Genomic DNA, 19722 nt, shown 5'->3' with positions numbered 1-19722 from the left:
AATGGGTGTAAAGCTGATGTTTGCAGTTAACGGTAAGGAGAAGTTGAGTTGGGAAGATCGTGTAATGGGTGGATAACCGCTGGTCTGTTACAGTGATAGAATAGAGTACCAAAGCAAGGAAAACGCAGCCAAAGATGACTGAGGATTAGATGGCGTGATTAGATTAGAAAATTTGCAGGCATAGTATGGAGTCAGTAGAGACAGAGGTATAACTGCACATGGCTTGAAAAAAAGCGTTAGTTCTGCAGTGAACGTTACATTAGGCTGAGTGTGCTATAGCTTGACGGGCAACGCCAAAACACCGAGAAATGGTCACGGTATCTACTTACATAGTAGTGTTTTCAGGAGATCATAACTAAAGCTGCCTGCATAGAATCTGCCTATGTTCTGGACGCCCGGTTGTGAGTGGTATGGTTGAACTCGACGCAGTTTCAAAGTATACATCCAAAGATGAAACAATGGATGCCCGACGCTCTCTCGGCATGCCTTAGCGTAACACTACTATTACAGGGTGGTATAATTACTCTTATCCCGCGAACCCCGAATTCAAAGCAGTGATGGCAACTGCCCGAAATAACTACATTTAATCAATACTACTAACGTTAACGCTCCAGCGGAGCCTCGGCCACCGCTGGAGTCTAGACGTGCGACCTGAGCCCAGAGGCGTTCGTGTAGGCGGACAGTTCCGCATAATGCTTCCCCCCAAAAAACTCTGCTGTATACGAAATGCGCACTGCAGTTCTCGCCCTCGTTCGTGACGTCCGCCAAAGCGAGGGTCCGAAGATGTATCGATCCGTGCACAGAGTTTGGGGTCGAGGGGTCGATTCTCGTCGCCTTTTTTTTTTGGCCTCTCACCGCGCTTCTTCGCGCCGCAGAAGCAGCATTGGCGGCGGGAGAACAGGGTAACTGCTTATGGGTCAATGGCGACAGCTAATATGGTTTTATGCTAGATTCAGCTGCTCTAGGGTATGTTTAGCAGTAGAAGGTGCGCTTTTAGGCCGGTGGCGGGCTTTGAAATAAATTCTTTCTTGGAATATCTTTAGAAGGACCCGCAGAAACATTCGCCATAATATTTTTACGAAGCATTTAGAACGAGAAAAATGCCAACGCTCGCTTTCGGTGTGCTTCTGTAGTACATGGGTTATGACGAAATGTTTATCCATAGAGCTCTCGCCACATTTCAAGTAGGTGCGGCATCACAGACTATTCCAAATATTATATGTGTGCGCTTTTGGCTTTTGTGGCATCGTTATTACGGCGTAATAACCCTGTTGTTGTTGTTGTTTTTCTTCTCACTCATTGTCGCCCTGCATAATAAATACCAGAAATCTTGCTGGACCGTTTTATGTAAATACGGCGAGAGCGACTTATAATATGTTTTGCCGGTGGGCTATATCGCATATATACTTTTCAGGCTGGTTACATGCATAAGTGTGATATTCCCCTGTACGTTTCTCACGATTTTCATATGTTCCTTGCGCAGAATTTTGTCAGCAATGTTTTGGTGGCTTCCCAAACTTGTTTAGCGAATTATTGCTGATTTGTAAGGCTGTTTTACATGAAGCCTCGTGCAGTCTAAGCATAGTATAACTCTATTCTAAAGTTACAACGTTCAGCGTTTTAAAGGTTGCTGTTGGCATTTAAAGAATCGCGGAAGCTGCGTGATGTCGTTTTTTATGGTCAGTTTTGGCATGGTATGAAGGTAGCTTTGGTATTATTAGAGCTCACAGCGGTGGGTGGGTGGGTGTGGGGGGGTAATGAACGCCTAATTTAAGCCCCAGGCTTTACGTCATACGCATTGTAACATGGCACATTCAACCTGCCGTGCCCTTCTGTAAACTTCACTCATTTATTTTATTTTTGAGCCCGTTGAAAGATATCTAAAGCGTCTATTCTCTAACGGATATTGGAATTATTCAATGTAATATAACAGCAACAACAACCACAACAGAACACTCACATGAACCAAATGCTTCTTCACATAGCAATTTGTAGAATATCATTGCACTGTGTATTGCCCAGTACGATCCCTTGTTTCCTTGTTGAAGGAAACATCTAGCCAGTAACATAGCCAACATGGCTGGAATATTCCTTCCCCTTTTATTGGAAAGAAGTGGCTGACATAGTAATTTTGACGTAACCATCGTTGACAAATAAAAGGCGAGCAAGAAATTACAATGGTGAACACCTTTCGCAATTCATAACTCGAGGCCGCAATTTCGCACTGCTACTCATCCGGTCCCCAAAGGTGGCGCAGGCCTGAGACTAAGCGCGCAAGCTGAAATAGGACTGAAAGAGGAACCCACACTGAGGAGACACCAACGGCTCCTTAAATACACTATGTCCTCCCTAGATCCCTAGGTGAGCGAAAACGACCGTTCAACCTGCTACCAATTTGGACCGTTCAAAGGCATCGTAGCCGACCCGCCTTTTAGGGGGAGGGTTGACACACACTTCCACACAGGTTTCACTGACCACGCCGAGGTGAGTGGGTTCTCGCAGGCACGGATTTTGCCCCGAGCAGGCGCTTCTTCATCCCAGTGTTGACTCCGCAGACAATGGCCGCCGCGTCTGTCCATGACTTCTAAGCCCCGTGAGATGGCCGCCAGTCATCTTCTCCCAGGAGTTCTAACGCTTCTAACAAGCCGTGGCGGTCACGGCGAATCCACGAACAATACTTGGTCCGCCGACCGCGTTTAGTCATAGCGGCGCTGAGGAGATGCTGATGCGGCACTCCGTCGTTCCCTACAAAACGAGCCGCCGCGGCAGGTGGGGAAGGCATCCATGGTCGCTTCTAGGAAGCTCGCCACCCTCGCAGCTGCGGCTGGCTGGGAAAATTTTGTAGGTCGGTACCCTTGCAGGCCGTTCGTCACAGCGCACATGAGACAAACCGGCGAAAGCGGAAACAAGATGACCCGTTCTTAGTCTTAACTTGCTCGCGTTTCAGCCGTGTAATATAATTCATGCACATACATAAAAATTTAGCCTGTGGGTCTTCATGACACATCTCAGTGATCCGCGGGTGAATACAAGCTGCCTGTTCTCTTTGATTCAGTACCATACTGCACATCACCAAATACGTGGTACAGTATCCAGCGCCCTTCAAGAGGGCGCCGTGTCGTTACACATGTAATAACCTACTTGTCTGCGGTGCCTGTTTGATATACTCGTAGTAATGATGCTGCGTTGTTTTGGCTGCTATGTTGTTGCAACGTTGTGTTACACTAACTGCAAGACATTTTTGTGTACACAGAATATGTCCCTAAGTCTTTGTAAGATGCGTATACCTTAAGTAGAAGCCGAAGATGCTCTCATTTAGAGAGTCAGCATAAGTTTGCGAGTGTATACAGTGACGCGTGTTTCTGCCGCACAAGCCTTAGAAAATAATTTTGCGCTTACCGTTGCTTTGTTTTCGCTCAGATTTCACACCAATATCGCGTATTATGGTCTTATTCGTTAAATATAACACTCGGCACTGTTTAAAAGCGAAGTTCCCTTTGTCTGCGCTCCTTCGAAGCAAGTGATGTCCTAAAACGGTGGCTTTGACATTAACTGATCGTTTCCGGCGTCTACAGTACTGCGAAGCATGGCCTTCGAGATTGCTTTTTATTGATTGCCGGTGGCTGGGCGATGTGGACACAAGGAGGTGCGCCAACGAAGGCAAATTCGAATTTATTTTTTGTCTTGACGAACCATGCAGGTGGCTTTACCAAGACTCATATCGAACGCTTCTGACAACAAAAGTGCTACCTCGCTGCAAAGTTTGAGCACGATCGAAGCAGCAGTAAGCGCAAGCCTTCGTTTCCAATTTTTTAACGGAAAGGCGAAAGTCACTCTTACATATTCACGCCGACTTTAATGAAAACATCTTTATTTATTCTATAAAGTCAGCATTCCTCTCTCGCTCCCTCATATGCACTTACGCACATATACTTTTAATGAGTTTATTCCAGTTGAAACGTAGGTTGCTGTATGTGCACAATTGTTCCCGTTTATGAGATAAGAGGAACACAGCTCCGGTTTTCTTGTGCCGTCTGTTTTCTATCATTATGCCTAAAAAAACAGTATAAATAAAAGAAAAGAGCCGACTAGCTTCACAAGCTCAAAATGGGCAGCCTTACAAATAAAGCCTCTCGTCTAGAAGCTATAGGGAAAAAAAAGTCAGCTCAATGCTCCGGTCCGTTGTTTGACGTTGCCTCCTTGCCCGAGGAACCGACGGTCACGAATGGCTGGCGAGATCTTCGAGAAGGGGCTGGGCTGTTAGGAGGCAAGCGGAGCCTGCACGCTAGGTGTCGTGGATGCGGCGGTATACGCGTACACTATACGGCGACGTCTGTTCCACGCAGACACGTCACTTTCGAGATCCCGCGGGGCTGGCGCTGGGACCCCGCCGTTCTCCCGCGTCGCCCGCACGCCCCTTCCGCAGGCATCTCGCGTGCGCTGATCGGGGCGAGGCGGTGCACTCGGGTCTCGCGTTTCATCACGCGACGAAGCCGGTTATGCGGGTGCCTTTCGGGGTTAACGTGACGACGCCCTTCTCGGCTTTCGACATAAGTCATAGCAACGGTAATATACAACGTTGGTGCGCATGAATGGGGCCGCCTGCACCTCCCCACTCGCTCCATATTTTCCCAGAGAAGATGGATAGAGATCGCTGATAGCTTGTACTGAAACCAGGTTCAATCTTCGAGCAGACCTTCCGTGGTCAAGCAAAGCGCTCATTTGTAGCCGGCGCAGGTTGCCCTTGTCTCTTTTTTTTCGCCGTTCCCGTCGTTCTACGCGCCTTTTCTAAAATGACCCAACTGGCCCAGTTCGCTACGATTATCGGCTGCTCGCTTTTATTCGCGAAGGTTCCCGTGGCCTTTGAGATCTCTGGTATTGCGCGCGGTATCTCGGAAGCCATGATTATTCCTAATGCTGGATGGACCACGCGCGCGTACGTTGTTGCACCAGGCGAGAGAGTGCGTACATTAGTTTGCTACGCTCGTGAACCACTAGAAACCATTGTGCTCTTGAAACTGTTTGCTTGGAACACGAATTGCTTTTTTGGAAAGCGAAGTACAGCAGGACCGCATAACGCCAAGCGGCGGCGAGTATATCTGTCCCTCTACGAAGAATACGTAACACGCGTGTTTTCAGCACAAAGAAACAGACTACGCAACTTCTCATTTCGCCCTGTTCGGTTTCGCGCCTGCTAACATTAGTTACGCCCAACAGTGTCACAAAGAACGTAACATCAGTTACGTTCTTTACCAAGGACTTTGTCAAGTCTTACGTTCTTTTGATTTGCAGTTTATATAGTCGGGTATAAACGGTACCGCAGAGTTGTACCTTTTTTTACGGGTCAGCAAGAAACACCTCGCCATCAGTGTGATTGATTTTCTTTCTTCTTTTTCTGTTTTTCGGTTACTTGCGCTGTTTCCTCACTTGAAAACGTGCGAACCTACTTGCCCGCTTTGAAGCCATAGCTAATTTCTTGACGCTTTTCTTGACAGCAAAAATAGCCAGCGGACGTGGCCTCTGCGTGCAGTGTTTCCTTGTCGCCCAAGTCAGCCCCCTTTCGAAGAGGCATGGAGCAACAGACATTGCAGAAACACTTCAAAGGCGCCTTTCAAATTACAACACACATTTACTAGTGCGCCTGCGGGCATGCGGAACGCTTCGCTAACTTTTTTCTAAAGTTAGCGCCCGCTTCAGAGAGCACATGGACGGCACATAATATACAGCTTCAGAGGGAGGGCAGGAATAAATGGCTCTAAGAGTTGTTATTAATTTTTTTGAGGCACCGCTCCCAGTGGCTTCTTATTGACGAGTAGCGCACGCACGTACTCGGACTAGAACGTGCTGTCTTGTCCCGTTTGTATGTTTATTATCGGTTATATCTCTGACGTAATCTAGCATGAGCGTAGGCCGCGCACTCCAAAAATCCATGCGCCGCAATCCAGTGGGAAATGCCGCAAGCTTCACGCACCCGCGCCGCAGCCTTGTCGGTAATGAAAGAGATCTGGGCACTCCATTTATAGGTTACAGTTCTGAAACGCATCTGAAATTACTAAGAGGCAACTCACCTAACTCTCTGCGAAAAAAGAAACAGGGGTTCTCGGTTATTGTGCATAAGGGAGACGGTCCTAGATTGCGATACACCGTGCATGCAGCATTATTCGCTCCGTGTTGTATTTTGTATCCGCGCATATCTCGAAAAAAAATAATAAATGGCACGAAAGAAAAGCACCATTGGGAAATAAAAAAAATATCACTATCATAATTCAAGTTGTCACCGGACCACGTCAGTAAGTCACTGTGGTGTAACTCTTGTAGAAAAGGGAAATAAACGCGGAGCGATATCCGGAAGAGCAAACGGTCTTCGCCTCTACCGTCATAGCCTAAAGTGCTGGTGCGTTGACGGTTATAGAGGAGGGCGAAGTAATAAGGACAATTACGGACGAAAGTAACAAGGATTAGTATGGGAACATTGCATATATGGAGAGTGGGCGAGCTAGACGACCTCGCTTGCTTCAAAATTGGGCCAGGGTGCCCTATGGAGAGCACCAAGCGGGCATAATTTGTCACTATCGGCTAAAGTTACCTAACATCGTAGGTCCAATGGCCGGCCCTTCAGAACAGCGGCAGGCCTTCGATTTACTGTTACGACACCTATCTGAAATTGGTCGTCTTGGAAAGCTTTAAAGATTCACTATGTGATACAGAAAAGTCTAATTCACCCACCATCTTACCTGTATATATCATTGGCAGGTTCCCTCGCTCATTTCGTATTCATTTTTGTCATCTTCCTTTAGCATGTCAGCAGTTGTACACACTTATACTGGAAGCATAGCACGGGAAGGAGGATCGACAAAGACTATAAAGGACAAGCGCTAACGTCTTTGTCGATCGTCCGGCAAAAATCTAAATTTTCAAAGAAAGAGCTTTTCTCTTTCTCTCTTCTAGCGCATGATTCCTTTGTTGATGCGAAGCTGTCCATGCCTTCTTTGCGTTCTTTTCAAGGATGTGGCCTGTCTGCTCGGTGGACATGTTGCCGAGTAAGGTGGGCCGGCCCTGGAGATTGCGCATTAGAGAACTGGACTGGCGCGATCCCTGATATGCCACGATGAAACGTGCGCCGATCCCGGATGCAGTGTAGTCAGCGGTCGCGTCGATCACGTGGCTCTCGTGGGGGCGGTTTCCGCATCTTGGCGATTTGCTGAGCACGCGCGTTATGCTGCAAATTCGTTTCAAAAGATGAACATTTTGTACGGCATTTAATTTACCGTTTACAAATTCGTCGCTCCACATAGATTCCGAATTGTGTGTTGGTTGTGCATAATTTCTGTAAAGTGAAACAATGTAACTGTCAAGCGTTCTTTTGCGTGCCAGCGTTCGTTCCTTGTTGGCTCTTTCTCTATCGCGCACCCTTTTCCCTTTCTGATTTTTTTTTTCAATTCACTGCAGGCGGAAGAGGCGAACGAACACCGCAGCGCCGGCGGGTTCCGGCACAAGCTGCTCATCATCGGCGACAAGAGTCCGTCGGACACGAGCTCGGTGTCCAGCTCGGCGTCGCAGGACAGTGACGGCTCGTTGCGCTCCTCCGAGTCCACTACCAACAGCGAAGACCGGACAGAGTCGCCTACGGGCTCTTCCGGCAGCAGCAGCGGTGGCGGCGGCGGAGGCCGCGGTCACGTCGTCGAAGACGACATCTACAATGACGACCTCGACGCCCTGCTCGAGTACGGTCCGCACTCGAACCTGCAGGTGCGGCGAACCATCGAGCGGACCGCGATGCGCCGCAGCCTCACCCGCGTCACGGACGTCCGCAAGAGGACGCCCACCAACCTGGCCAAGTCGCCGACGTCGAGCAACGACGTGTCGCTCGTCGAGAAACTGCGGTGGCTCACGTCGCTCGACGACGACGACGACGACGGTTGCAGCGACGACTCCGAGGCAGCGACCGACAGCAACCACCACCACCATCACCACCACCAGGGACCGCCCCCGCCTCCGCCGGTGGCGCGGAGGCCTCCGCCGGACCCGGGCTTCGTGCAGGACGCCGGCCGGTTACTGCCCGGCTACCCTCGCGGGGGCCTCAACGGAGCCTTCCAGCCGCGGCCGGCCTCGTTCTCGCAGCTGAGCGACGCCTGCCGAGGGTCCCTGACCATGCTGCCGGTCGCGGCCCGGGACTACCGCATGGTCCGGCGCGTGCCGGGCGAGAACCACCCGCAACAAAACACCGGCGCCGCGAGCCAACGGGCGCAGCCGCCGCCTCCGCCCGTGCGACGGCCCGCTCCCCAAGGGAGCGGCGGCGTCGTCGGCGTTGGCAACAACGCCAAGGACGCGCCTCCTGACGAGCTGGAACGCTTCGTCCAGCAGGACATGGAGCGCACGGAACGCATCCGCAAGCGGTACAGCCTTAGTGAAGAGGACGAAGACCCTTCGTTCGGGTTCGCCAGGAGACCGTCCGTGCGCGGCATCCGGGCGCGGTTCGGCTCGAGCGCCGAGCTCATGAAGGACGTGCAGCAGATGATGCAGCACCACCCGGCCATGAACATGCCGGGCAGCCACCTCTCGTGGTCACACCCCGTAGAGCTGCCGCCACCCAACCACAAGACACCGCAGCAGGTGAAGGTGATGCTGCTGCCGCGCGTCGCCGAGGAGGACACCGGCCGCAACTACGGCTCGGCAGGGGACATCGCGACGCTGACGCGGTCGCGGCGCGCCTTCCAACCGGCGCCGTCGCCCGTGCCTCCACCGCCCTCGTCGTCCCTGTCGGCGGGAAAGGATGAGAGGGGAGTGCCCGAAGGTGCCTGCTCGTCGCCCAAGGTGTCGTCTGAGCCGGGCTACCAGGGACAGCAGCAGCAGCCAAAGAGCGGGCCCGTTCCCGCGCCTCCGGGGGTGCTTCCTTCGATGGCATCCGCCGGTCCGGAGGCGACGCCACCGCCACCTCCTCCTCAGGGTGTTGTGTACTACTCCCTCAACGTCTGACCCGCCGCCAACATGCCGACCGAGGTGCCCAAAACACATAACTGACACTCGAAGTGAAGAAACGAGGGAAAGGGTTTCTTCTGCTTCACGAGTCGCCTCATCAACTCTTCGTCATTGCCTCACGAGCGAACTCGCTGGTCGGAGTTCCGCTGCCCGACGTGCATGCCATCGACAAATGGGAGGAGACGTTTGAGAGGAACGCAACCAGTGACAGAGAGGGAACGGACAGCTAGCAAAAACGGAGAAACAAAACAAAACAGGGACCTGCGGTGGTGCGGTGCAAACACTTTTCTTCGGCGCTGTGCGCGTTTTTGTTTGTTTGTTTGTTTTGTTGTGTGTGCCTGTTTTGTGAGTGAGCGCGCGCGCGTGACGGCGTGTGTGTCTGTGTGTGATGTGTCCGTGGCAAAGCGGCCGATCCTCCTCCTCCCGGCGCAGCCGAGTTGGGAGGGGTCGACATCTTCCTCTCGAGTCCTCCTTCTTAAAGACAAAAGCCTTCCTGTGAGTCACATGAGCCGCATCACCCGTTGGCGGCTATACCTTTTCTTCCAAAGACCTGCCGTTCAAACCACGTGCGTCAGCGGATACGGGCATGGCCACTGGGCTGCCCTTGTGTCTCTCCTCTCGTTTCCTTTTTTTTTTTTTTTTGGCTCTCACGTTCTCCGCGCTCTGAGGATTTAGCTAAGCTTAAACCCGGGTACGGGTGTCTAGATAGCAGTTCAGCCAGAAACGTCATGGCATAGCAGCAGTAGCCGGCAATTCCGTGTGCTCCGTGGTGCTCGTTCTTCGGTGATAGATTGCATTTGCGAAAAAGAAAAAGAATATTATATATATATACATATAAATTTAGTCGTAGTCGAGAGTTCTTATTTCTTAAATTCTTACTTGGCCCAGACCACGGAGCGAACTACGGTGTTGGTGAGCTAGCTTTGCAGAAGTACACGAAATTGTATTCATTCGATCGTCTTCCTTATACTGCCTGTATCAAGAAGGCACCGTCATTCACCGTGACAATTAAAAAAAATTGTTCTGCTATTATCTCTTGATGTACCACATATGAAAGATGTGAATGAGAATGCGTGACTAAAGGCTTATCGTGAACTGGATGCTAGCCCCAGCACGCGACTCTTATACGGAGCAGCGCCGGCTTCGTCAAAGCTCGGAGTGTAACGCTCCTTTTAACTGTCTACCTCGAAAGCAATTTAAATTAAACGTTCCCCTTTTATCACTTTTTTCATCACTGGCTGCCCAAACACCTTAACTGACTCGAACAGCTCCATAAGTGGTGGGCGACCATATGATTTAGACGCCAATATTCCAGGAAAGCCTTCTGTGCAGGCCGATGTCCAGAGAGCCTCTTTAGTTTTCTGCTACATTCGCTACGGTGCTACAAAGAATGCGGCAGGGGTTCAGTTCTGCCAACGGCTGCGTGAAGCTCTGCTGCTGCAGATGGCGCTGCGCATAGAAAAAATATGAAGGCTGCTCCAATTGCGGTGATCTTAAGATTTAGCTTCTTCTCACAGGGGAAGTGTGCCCTCTGTACACGGGTTATAGCGCGCGCGCATTGGTCTTCTTTCTTAGAGCGCGGGAAAGGTGTCGTAGCCTTGTTCTTTTGCCTCGCTAGTTACGTGCAGTGCTGCGGCAGACAGTACCGCTCCAGGCGCAGAAGAGAGTAGTCCCTAGTCCATAAAGACGCATGACTGCGAGATATTCGACCCAAAAAGAGCAAACTGGTCGGAAACATGGAACTTGATTGCGTACCTCTTTTATGTCATTTGAGAAACACCGAACAGAAAGGGAGCCATTTTAACCAGAAGAGAAAATCTGGTTTGCTACCTTACACTGAAGGAAAGGAGGGAGGGAGGGGAGATAGAAAGATAAGAATAAAGTAACTATTTTGCCAGCAGATAGGCTATAATGACCGAGTGATGAAGAAACTGAACTGGCATTATATCTGCCGCCAGAGCGGTAAGTAGTTTCAAGCATGGACGTGGTTGGTCAGCGTGGGCCGTACTCTCGGTCGACAACTTCCGAGGAAAGGCGGTGCGCGTGATTGGCTGCACCCTCCAAAAGCGGATGTGACGAAAGGAATGACACTGCAAACGTGAGCGTTATTCTCACGTCGCATTCGTTCGCCCGAGTTCATTTGACAAGATTACCGTCGCCCCAGCGAGGCGTGGTCTTGCTGGACCGTACGTCACTCGTACAAATGTGAAAAGTATGAGCGCCCCTGAGTTATCGACCGAGGATGCGACCCCGCACTTCTCGATTTGACGCCCCGATATCATCGCTCGCAGCATTGCACCAAACTAGCCAGACGGAGCGTGCGTAGTCCTTTGGAGTGACGCTCACCATTCCGCGTCGCAAGGCTCAAGCCAAAGCATAAGAGAGAGAGAGAGAGAGAGAGAGAGAGAGAGAAACACAAAACAAACTTGGAGGTGCCAGGGTGCTTCAACTCAGATGTTTTCGCTTCCCTTCTCAAGAGTCTGTGAATCTCACCCGCCGGTTTCGGCAGTGGGCTACCGCGCGTGCGTGTGTGTGTGTGTGGTTGTGTTTTATTTTTTTGCCGCCTTGTTGCTGTTGTTCCGGTCTGTGGACAAAGATCGCTCTTTGGATCCCAAGACCGCGTTGGCCTCTATAGAGATATTTAGGCATTCGATGGTGCACATTTGTTGCACCTTCACTACCCCCCTTGCTCCCACCCCTACCCTCCCAAACCCCCTCTCTTTTTTTTTTCTGTGAACTTTTGCGACCAGAGATTATAGGCCTAAGCTTTCGCGTTGGGCCTCTAGGGAATAAGAAAAAAAAAGTACACTCTATATTTCCTAATAGAAAGCTTATACTATATGTATAGTGAAGTATAAGATGTTTTACCGAGGAGCACCTTCTAGAGGTGCGGGCGACCCCGGGGTTAGATAGGCGGGGAAGAGAAGAAGGTTCAAAAGATTGACGTTCGAGAAGGGCCAAAGATTGCGTGCGCTGTCTTGGCTTCTTGACGCTAGCTCAAGTACGTCCATAAATTTCTTGTACTCTCTGTCTGTCTGCTTTGCGTTATGTTGACACTACACTCTGTTGAGGTGAGATCACGCTGCATTGCGGAAACCTGAAGTGGAGTCAGTTTGTGAGCAGGATTGACCGATTTCAGAAAACTGTTTCGCTCTAAAAAAAAAAGCAAATGAAAATAGGATTTTCTGAAGGAAGGAAAAGTGAATAAAAGCGCACATTTGTACAAGCGATGGAACGAAGAAACGCGCCAAAGGATTGTGCTTACTCGTCGTGTTTGTAATATTAACCTTTTCGTCATCGCGGCATCCCAAAAGTGGCGTTGACGTCGTTGTTGGTATCGGTTTCTACACTCTTGTAGCGGTGACCCTCGCTGAAGGGTCACATTCTCAGTTTTTTTTTTTTTTTTTTTGAGCTACAATCAGCAGTTAGATCAGTCAATGTAGTCATTACAGTCGGGCATAGAGTGAAGCCAGCCTATAGAAACAAGTGCGTTGTAAATTATATTGAGCATAATACGAATATCTAACGCTGAAAACGGTTGTATCCCGATAAAGCCCAGCGATGCCTAGCGTGTCTTAAAGATATGCCTTTTCAATTGGCCGCAGCGTTTTCCTACGCTTGCAGATCAGCAAGGAAAGACATAAGGAACTATGCGTTTTTACAGTGATGGGACGTCGTAGACGACAGCACAGTTAAGAAATCCCGGTAGGCCCGTTGTGGCTGAAAACTTACTTCAGCAGGATGCGTGTCTGTACAACCTGCGCGTCATATCTTGCTTACGAACAACACTGCGAATTAGCTGGTGCTTCCTCTAGCTTCCACAATGCTGCGTGTTTTTTTTAACTAAGCAGGGTGTGTGACTTGGACTGTATAACTGTGCAAAATGTGAATACCAGGGTCGTAAAACCTCCTGAAGCGGTCGGTCTGTGTCTGTATAGCACCCTTCCAAGAGTGGCGCTACTTATCGAACGTGCGAATTCAAAGTTTGCAGGAGGATGGGGGTTTCGAATCGCGAAACTCTGGCAAATGAAAAAATTTCCAGTGTGCTTCTCCATGTTTAAGGCTTCCTCACAGGAAAATACAGTGAGATTAGAGCGTGTAATCGCATAATTTATTTTACCCGAATATTGCCCGGTGTTATCTATTTATAGGCGCTTAATTTCGCCGTAGCGTACTTTGGGCTTTGTGACAGAACCCTGACGAAAAAAAAAAAAAAGGTGAATGTTGGGCAAGGCAATAGGGGCGGCAAAAGAGACAGTTTCTAACATTACATTTTGTTTCAGCGCTTATACCGACTTATGCGCAATTTCAGAGTTTCTAGTTGCGCGTAGAATTCTGCGCTACGAGCTTATTATGTTCGCGGTATTACAGCTCTAAATGATATATCAAAGTTGCTATTTTTCCCACACTCCTCACAGGCCCAGCTAGCTCCCACTTAGCTGTTAAAATGTATATAAGAGGCAAGCTGCGCTCAAATGAATTAGACACGGCATGTGGCTGCAATATAGATTATGGCACGCATCTTCAGGTTATCCACGCAAGACGAAGTGTTGCTTGGAACGCGCAGATTTGTAAAGGAAATGCGTGAGAAGAATGGTGGAGACACTCTGTATAGTCCGACGCGAGCGATTCGACTATAGTACTTGTTTTTGTCTAAGCTTAGACGAAGAAGAGTTCTCACCAAAGTTCCTGCCCAAACGATGACGCCGAAGAGCGACGTAACCTTTGGCACCGGTTTCGTCGCGAGCTCTAGTTAAAGAGAGTAACAGCGTAGGAGACAGGAAAGACGGAAGGAAACGGACGAAGTGCCTTCCGATCTTACTGACCCTTACGCTGTTATTCTTTTTATCTTCAGCATTTACCAGCCGGCCCAAGTCAGCACTCTTTTGCAGTTCGTCCTGGCTTGGAAGTGAACACGTCTGCCTGTGCCTATAGACGTTGGCGGGACTTGATTTTGTCTAGGCCTTAAAGAGGGCTTGCGTTCGTGTAAGCTTAGACGTTCTCGTATCTCCGTTCTCCGTTCCCAAACTCCGTTCTCCGCTCCCAAACGTGAGGGCTTGTATCAGTTCTCGAAGAGGGTTTGCTTTTGCCTATCCATGAACAGGAATTGACTTCGTTATCGACTTAAACAAGGACAAGTCTTCCTGTCGAAACGTTGAGCCCGAATGCAGACGCCCCCGAAGCATTGCCTTCGTCCAGAGCCTATAGCAGAGGACGTGTGTGTCTTTGCCTAGAAAAGGGCTTGCGTTCACGTAAACCTAGACGTCCTCCTCTAAAGACAAGCCTTCGTGCACCAAACGCAATAGCTTGTATCAGTGTGCGCCTCGAAGAGGGCCTGTGTTCGGTTACATTTAAAACAGTAGTTGACTTCATGTACACTTACAAACTTAAAACGAAGGCAACTCTTCTTGCCAAAGCGTCGACACAGAATTGAGACCTCCCCAAAAAGCTTGTGTTCGTCCATGCCTCGAGGATGGCGTGTCTTCGCCTAACCCTCGAAGACAGCTCGTTCCCATCGACAGGCCCTGTAGAGTACTTGCCTTCGCGTTAGCCTACGCTCATGTAGGCTTCGATGAAGACAACGCATCTCGCCGAAACACTGTCGACTGACTGAGGTGTCTCCTCACGATTGCTCTCGCACATTTCCTGAATCTCCAGGCTGTTTGACAAAAGTTACGCTGTTGTTGTTTAGGCCTCGATAGTGTTGACGCCGCCGACCGACTGCGTGTTGTACGAGTTCCCCGCCTGCCGTTATTGTTTCTTCCGGAGATTCTCTTTTTTTTTTCTTTCTCGTTGATGTTTAGGCTGGTGGATATACCAAAGTCTTTTATACACGTTGAGTCGGAGCCTGTATCGCTGCGGCTACCGCCGGTAGAGGACGGGGACCCTAATAAATGCCTCAGTGAACGAACTCGGTCCGCAGAAACTTTCCATCTTACGTGACTCCTTGTCGATGTTTCCTTCCCGACGTGCCGAACGACATGCGCCGGCCAAGTTCATTGAATTAAAAAGAAAAGCGCGAAAGAAAGTTAGCACGGCCCATGTTGTGTTTTAGTACAAGACGAAGTACGTGTACATTATTATTAAGAGTCTTTTTTATATAGAGTAAATGTCGAGATAAATAAGAAGCCTGTATATTTGCGTGGTTGCAGGGGCGGTGCAATTTCGGCGCCGGCTTTTCTTCCTCTTACAACGTTGACTGTCTGTCGTGCGCCCCCGTACTGTGAACACCTTGAGAACCGTCGCGAACGTCGACTGAGTGCTCGTGTTTCCTTTTTTTTTTTTTTTTTTTACACGCCAGGCTAGGTGAGCATGCCATTGAGAGACAAAGACGCTTGTTCATTCACGCCGGCGGAAGCAGCTTTGTCTTGCTAATTGCGATTTGGTTCAGTTAGAGATCTATCACGTGGCATGCGCGTGACGGGTGCGGCTCTTGGTTAGCGAGCCTTGTCTTACGTCAAAGGAACTGTGATTGGACGGCGCGCGTTTACTGACCAATCAGGACAGTGAATGAATAATTAAGGAGACAGTAATGAAGCTATAAGGACGAGGAATGGGGTTAAGAAAGCATGACAAGGTGCTGGGAGTTTTCCAGTAGGCTAGCTGGTATACATGAGATGCTAATGTACCAAGTTGTTGAGGCAATGGTAAAAAAAAAGTAGTTAGGAATGTTTTGTGACTGCTACTGCATTAGTCTCATAAAATGGCCAGGCCTTCCTAGCTGTGCTGTTTCAAACGTGCTTGGCCTGCCCTCACAACTCATTCGTCGGATGGATGCCTGCACACTTCAGAAAAGTCACCTGACGTCACCATAACTGTCATTTTTTAAAGGCGTATCGTGCTCAAACTTGCCTAAACGAGACGTAAGACAAGCTGCACCAGGAATAAAAGAGAACAACTGTATAAACTAGCTTGCGCATAATTTTGAACGGCAGCGTGACGTAACTCCAAAGAGCGGCAGCTCACAAATAAGACCAAGACGTCTGGCACGTGCGAACAAGGAAAAGAAAGGAATAAAAATAAAGCGCTGTCGTATTGCCGCTTCGTGTCGAGCAAATTTGACAAACGCCACGTCACCGCAAATTTGCGAGCCGCCCATAACGCACGGCGTTTAATTTATAGAATCGAGCGGATCCACCAGAGACAGACCGTTGCGCGAGGAGTATTTCAGTCGGATTCAGGGGAGCGGTCGTCAGCGTTTCGCGGTTTGCCTGTTCGATCGCCCTGCCCCTGTGGGAGGGCAGGCCGAGTCAATGTCTAGCCAGCGTTATTTAAGCCAACGTTCTGCAATGTTGGACCAAATGTGACCAAATGTTGGGATTACACTGAGCATGCCTGTGTGCTTCGACATTACAGCTGCATGACGGGGGCGTATTTTCACCCCTCTGCCAGACGCGTCTATCTTTTCTTTCTTTCTTTTTCATTACTTCGCTGAAATTATATAAGCCTGTTACACGTGCCGTACGTTGGGCCGAAACCGGTGCGTTTCGTATCTCGCAAGTTTGGCTGTCGTGTTTTCGTTGCTATCTGTTGACGTGCTGTTTACAAGCGCTTCCAACCACGGCTTCGCACAAGAACTGAAGAAACGGCTTCCAGTGCACGTCACGCTTATACTACCGACAAAAAAAGATCACGCTGCCAGATTTTAGCTTTCTGTTTTGTGAAGGGTTACACGTACGAAGTGTTCTGCGCGATTACTTTCCAGACCAAAGATTATTGATGGAGCGCCAACGTTGTTGGACATGGGTGCTCATTTTCAGGAAACTTGTAAATCTTTGTGTAAAACGCTATGTGTGCCGCGCCTTGTTTACAAAGACTGTGACTGTCACGTGCCAGAAGATGTTTGCCTGCAGGAAGAAACTGTCTGTGAGTTCGAAGCGAGTTTCCTGTTCTCCTTATTTTTTTCAAATGGAGGTTGAATTTTTCTTGTATATTTAGAGTGAAGACACCAGACAGCGACCTGTTATAGTTTCTTCCGATTCCTTTGTGGCGATGTGGTTGTAGATGCGCAAATGATGGCTTTGGAACATGTTGTTGTCTGTTTGACTAAAGTTTTGTCTGTTATTTCTTCGACCATCTCACGCAGTCTCTCTTTCGCTTTCCTATCCGTCGCACGAGGTGCGAGAAGACGACGACAACAAGGTAAGTATTTGTGCACTCAACATTAAAGCATCTTTTATGTTCTTTTTGCGATAGATTTGAGATGGATTTGAAATCAAGAGGGGCGTACAAGCTAGCACATCTATTAGCAGTGTCCCTTGCACGCACATAACGCTTACGCGAAAAATTCTTTGCCTAGCAAGGAACGATTGAAAAAGAAAAGCACTGATAATAAATACCGAGGTTTTACGTGCCGCAACCGCAGTCCTATTATGAGCCACGCTGAAGTGGATGGCTCCGGATTAATTTGGACCACCTGGGTTTCTTTAACGTGTACCCGATGCACGGTACACAGGCGTTTCTTGCATTTGGCCCCCATCTAAATTCGACCGCTGCGGCCGATATTTCATCCCGCGGCCTCGTGCTTAGAAGCGCAAGGCCAAAGTCACTAAGCGACCACGGCGGGTGAGAAATGGAAGAGATGGGCCAATGCCTACAGTTGCAATCTGTGCTGCTCGCTATGGCACTGAATGGAATCGCCGAAATCCTCTTTGTCTAGTCATGGGCGTTCCTGTTAAATGGTATGGGAGGCTATTACTTTTTTGTTGGCATCGGCGACGACGCCACACTTACCTCAAGACCACTGTCGACGTTCCTTGTTGACGCCTGATGCAAACCACTTGCTGCTGAGCTGCAGATAACCGACAGTTCGTTACAGAGGCACGCGATTCGTAAAGAGCAGACAATTATCGTCTTGCACTCGAGCTTCTCTTGAGGTCGTCGTTCGCTGCGCAGCCTTTCACATCGGAGCTGTATATATATGGCTTAGGATGGGGAAAAATGTGTCCGAGGTGTTGACAAAAACAAATGATCATGTGGGCCGATCCTATAGTGATGGTGCATAGAGAACTGTGGGCTCGGGGACCCGTAACGCGCCCTTGAACTACCCTTGCCACACGTGGGACCGAAAGAGGTCCCAGTCAGAACTGTAAGAACAGATGTTTAAAAAGATGTTTTGTATAACTTTTTCACAAAGGACTGTTAAAATTCTCGGCGCCAACCGCGCAGATACGTTAGTGCCACTGCTCGAGCGTTCGTCGTCGTAGTCGTCTTCCACGCAAGTATATGACGATGCGTGTTAAAACGTCAGTGTATAGTGGTCAAGTAAACAAAAAGTGGAAAATAAAAATAAAATAATAAAAAAGGCAAAAGATAAAAAAGGATGACGAAACAAGCAACGAAGTATTGTGTTTCTCCCTTTATTCAACCAATATAGCATAGCCATCTTATAGAACTTAATGTAGCAATAAAGCAATTCACATTCGCTGGTCTTCCTTCTTCCCGTAGTGGAAGGGCTCTGAATTTTTTTCATGACAAACTTTGCAGAGGACTCGTCGGTGCACGTTCTGCCAGCCGAGCCTTTCTTTTTTTCAATGCCAAACATTTATTACGGAACATTTGCTATTTTTACAGTACCTATCTAGCCGCCTACGTCTTGGTGCTCTCATGGTCGTTTCGTTAACTTGGTGTGTACCAAAATTGGCATACCATGACAAGAGTGTATGACAAGCATAAATGATCGGACAGCACATGGATATCATGATATGTGTGTCAGGTAGGTCAGGAAACAGGCGCCTACGTCTTGGTGCTCTTATGGTCTTTCGTTAACTTGGTGTGTAGCAAAATTGGCATAGCATGACAAGAGCATATGACAAACATAAGTGATCGGTCATGACATGAATATCATGATTTGTGTGTCAGCTAGGCCATGAAACAGCCGCCTAAGTCTTGGTGCTCTCATGGTCGTTTCGTTAACTTGGTGTGTACCAAAATTGGCATAGCATGACAAGAGTGCATGAAAAACATAAATGATCGGTCATGACATGAATATCATTATATGTGTGTCAGGTAGGTCATTAAACAGCCGCCTATGTATTGGTGCTCTCATGGTCGTTCCGTTAACTTGGTATGTATAAAACATGACAAAGTATCACAACAGTGTCTGACGAACATACATGATAGGTTATGACGTGAATGTCATATAGGTCATGAGACAACCGCCTACGTCTTGGTATGTACCAAAATTGGCGTAGTATTACAAGAGCATATGACGAACATAAGTGATAGGCCATGACATGAACGTCATGACATGAACGTCATGCCATGCGTGTAATGTAGGTCTTGAAACAGCCGCCTGCGTCTTGGTGCTCTCATGGTCTTTTCGTTAACTTGGTAGGCTCCCTGCATAACATTTGCATAACACTTCCCCAGAGCGTGGGATCGATTCCCACAAGGCGTGGGATCTGCCGCCTTCCCTTTTTCACGCGAGAGGTGAGTCGGGGCGTAATCTAACGATCTCCTTCGTTTTCGACTCTTTTCGCCATCTGTTTGTGGCTATGATGCTGCTGCGCGGCCTTCTTCACGAGGATTGGTCACTCCACACGACAGATGATAACAAAACAATTAGAAAATGGGGTAGATCGCGACGGGATGCGCCCATACAGGTGATGAAGAGTCGGTGATGCGAGCTGCGACAGGGCTGGCTAAAAGCACTTTGATAGAAGAGTCAGAGATAGGGGCAGGGAAAGGCAGGGAGGTTATAGCCAGACGCACGTCCGTTTTGCTACCCCGCACTGGGGGAGA

At 49.0% G+C, this 19722-nt stretch overlaps 1 protein-coding gene across 1 annotated transcript in view; it reads left to right on the top strand.

The window, feature by feature from the left end:
• Positions 1-17055, top strand: part of LOC126547238 (uncharacterized) — a 359216-nt gene extending 342161 nt beyond the window's left edge. The window contains exon 5 of the mRNA XM_050195188.3: positions 7450-17055. Coding sequence (XP_050051145.1) covers positions 7450-8976 — 1527 coding nt within the window. The 3' untranslated portion in view covers positions 8977-17055. The remainder of the gene's footprint in view (positions 1-7449) is intronic.
• The last annotated feature ends 2667 nt before the right edge of the window (positions 17056-19722 follow it).

This window comes from Dermacentor andersoni, chromosome 3 (assembly GCF_023375885.2).
Source record: "Dermacentor andersoni chromosome 3, qqDerAnde1_hic_scaffold, whole genome shotgun sequence".
Lineage (NCBI taxonomy): Eukaryota > Metazoa > Arthropoda > Arachnida > Ixodida > Ixodidae > Dermacentor > Dermacentor andersoni.
This window is presented reverse-complemented; position numbering and strand designations above follow the sequence as displayed.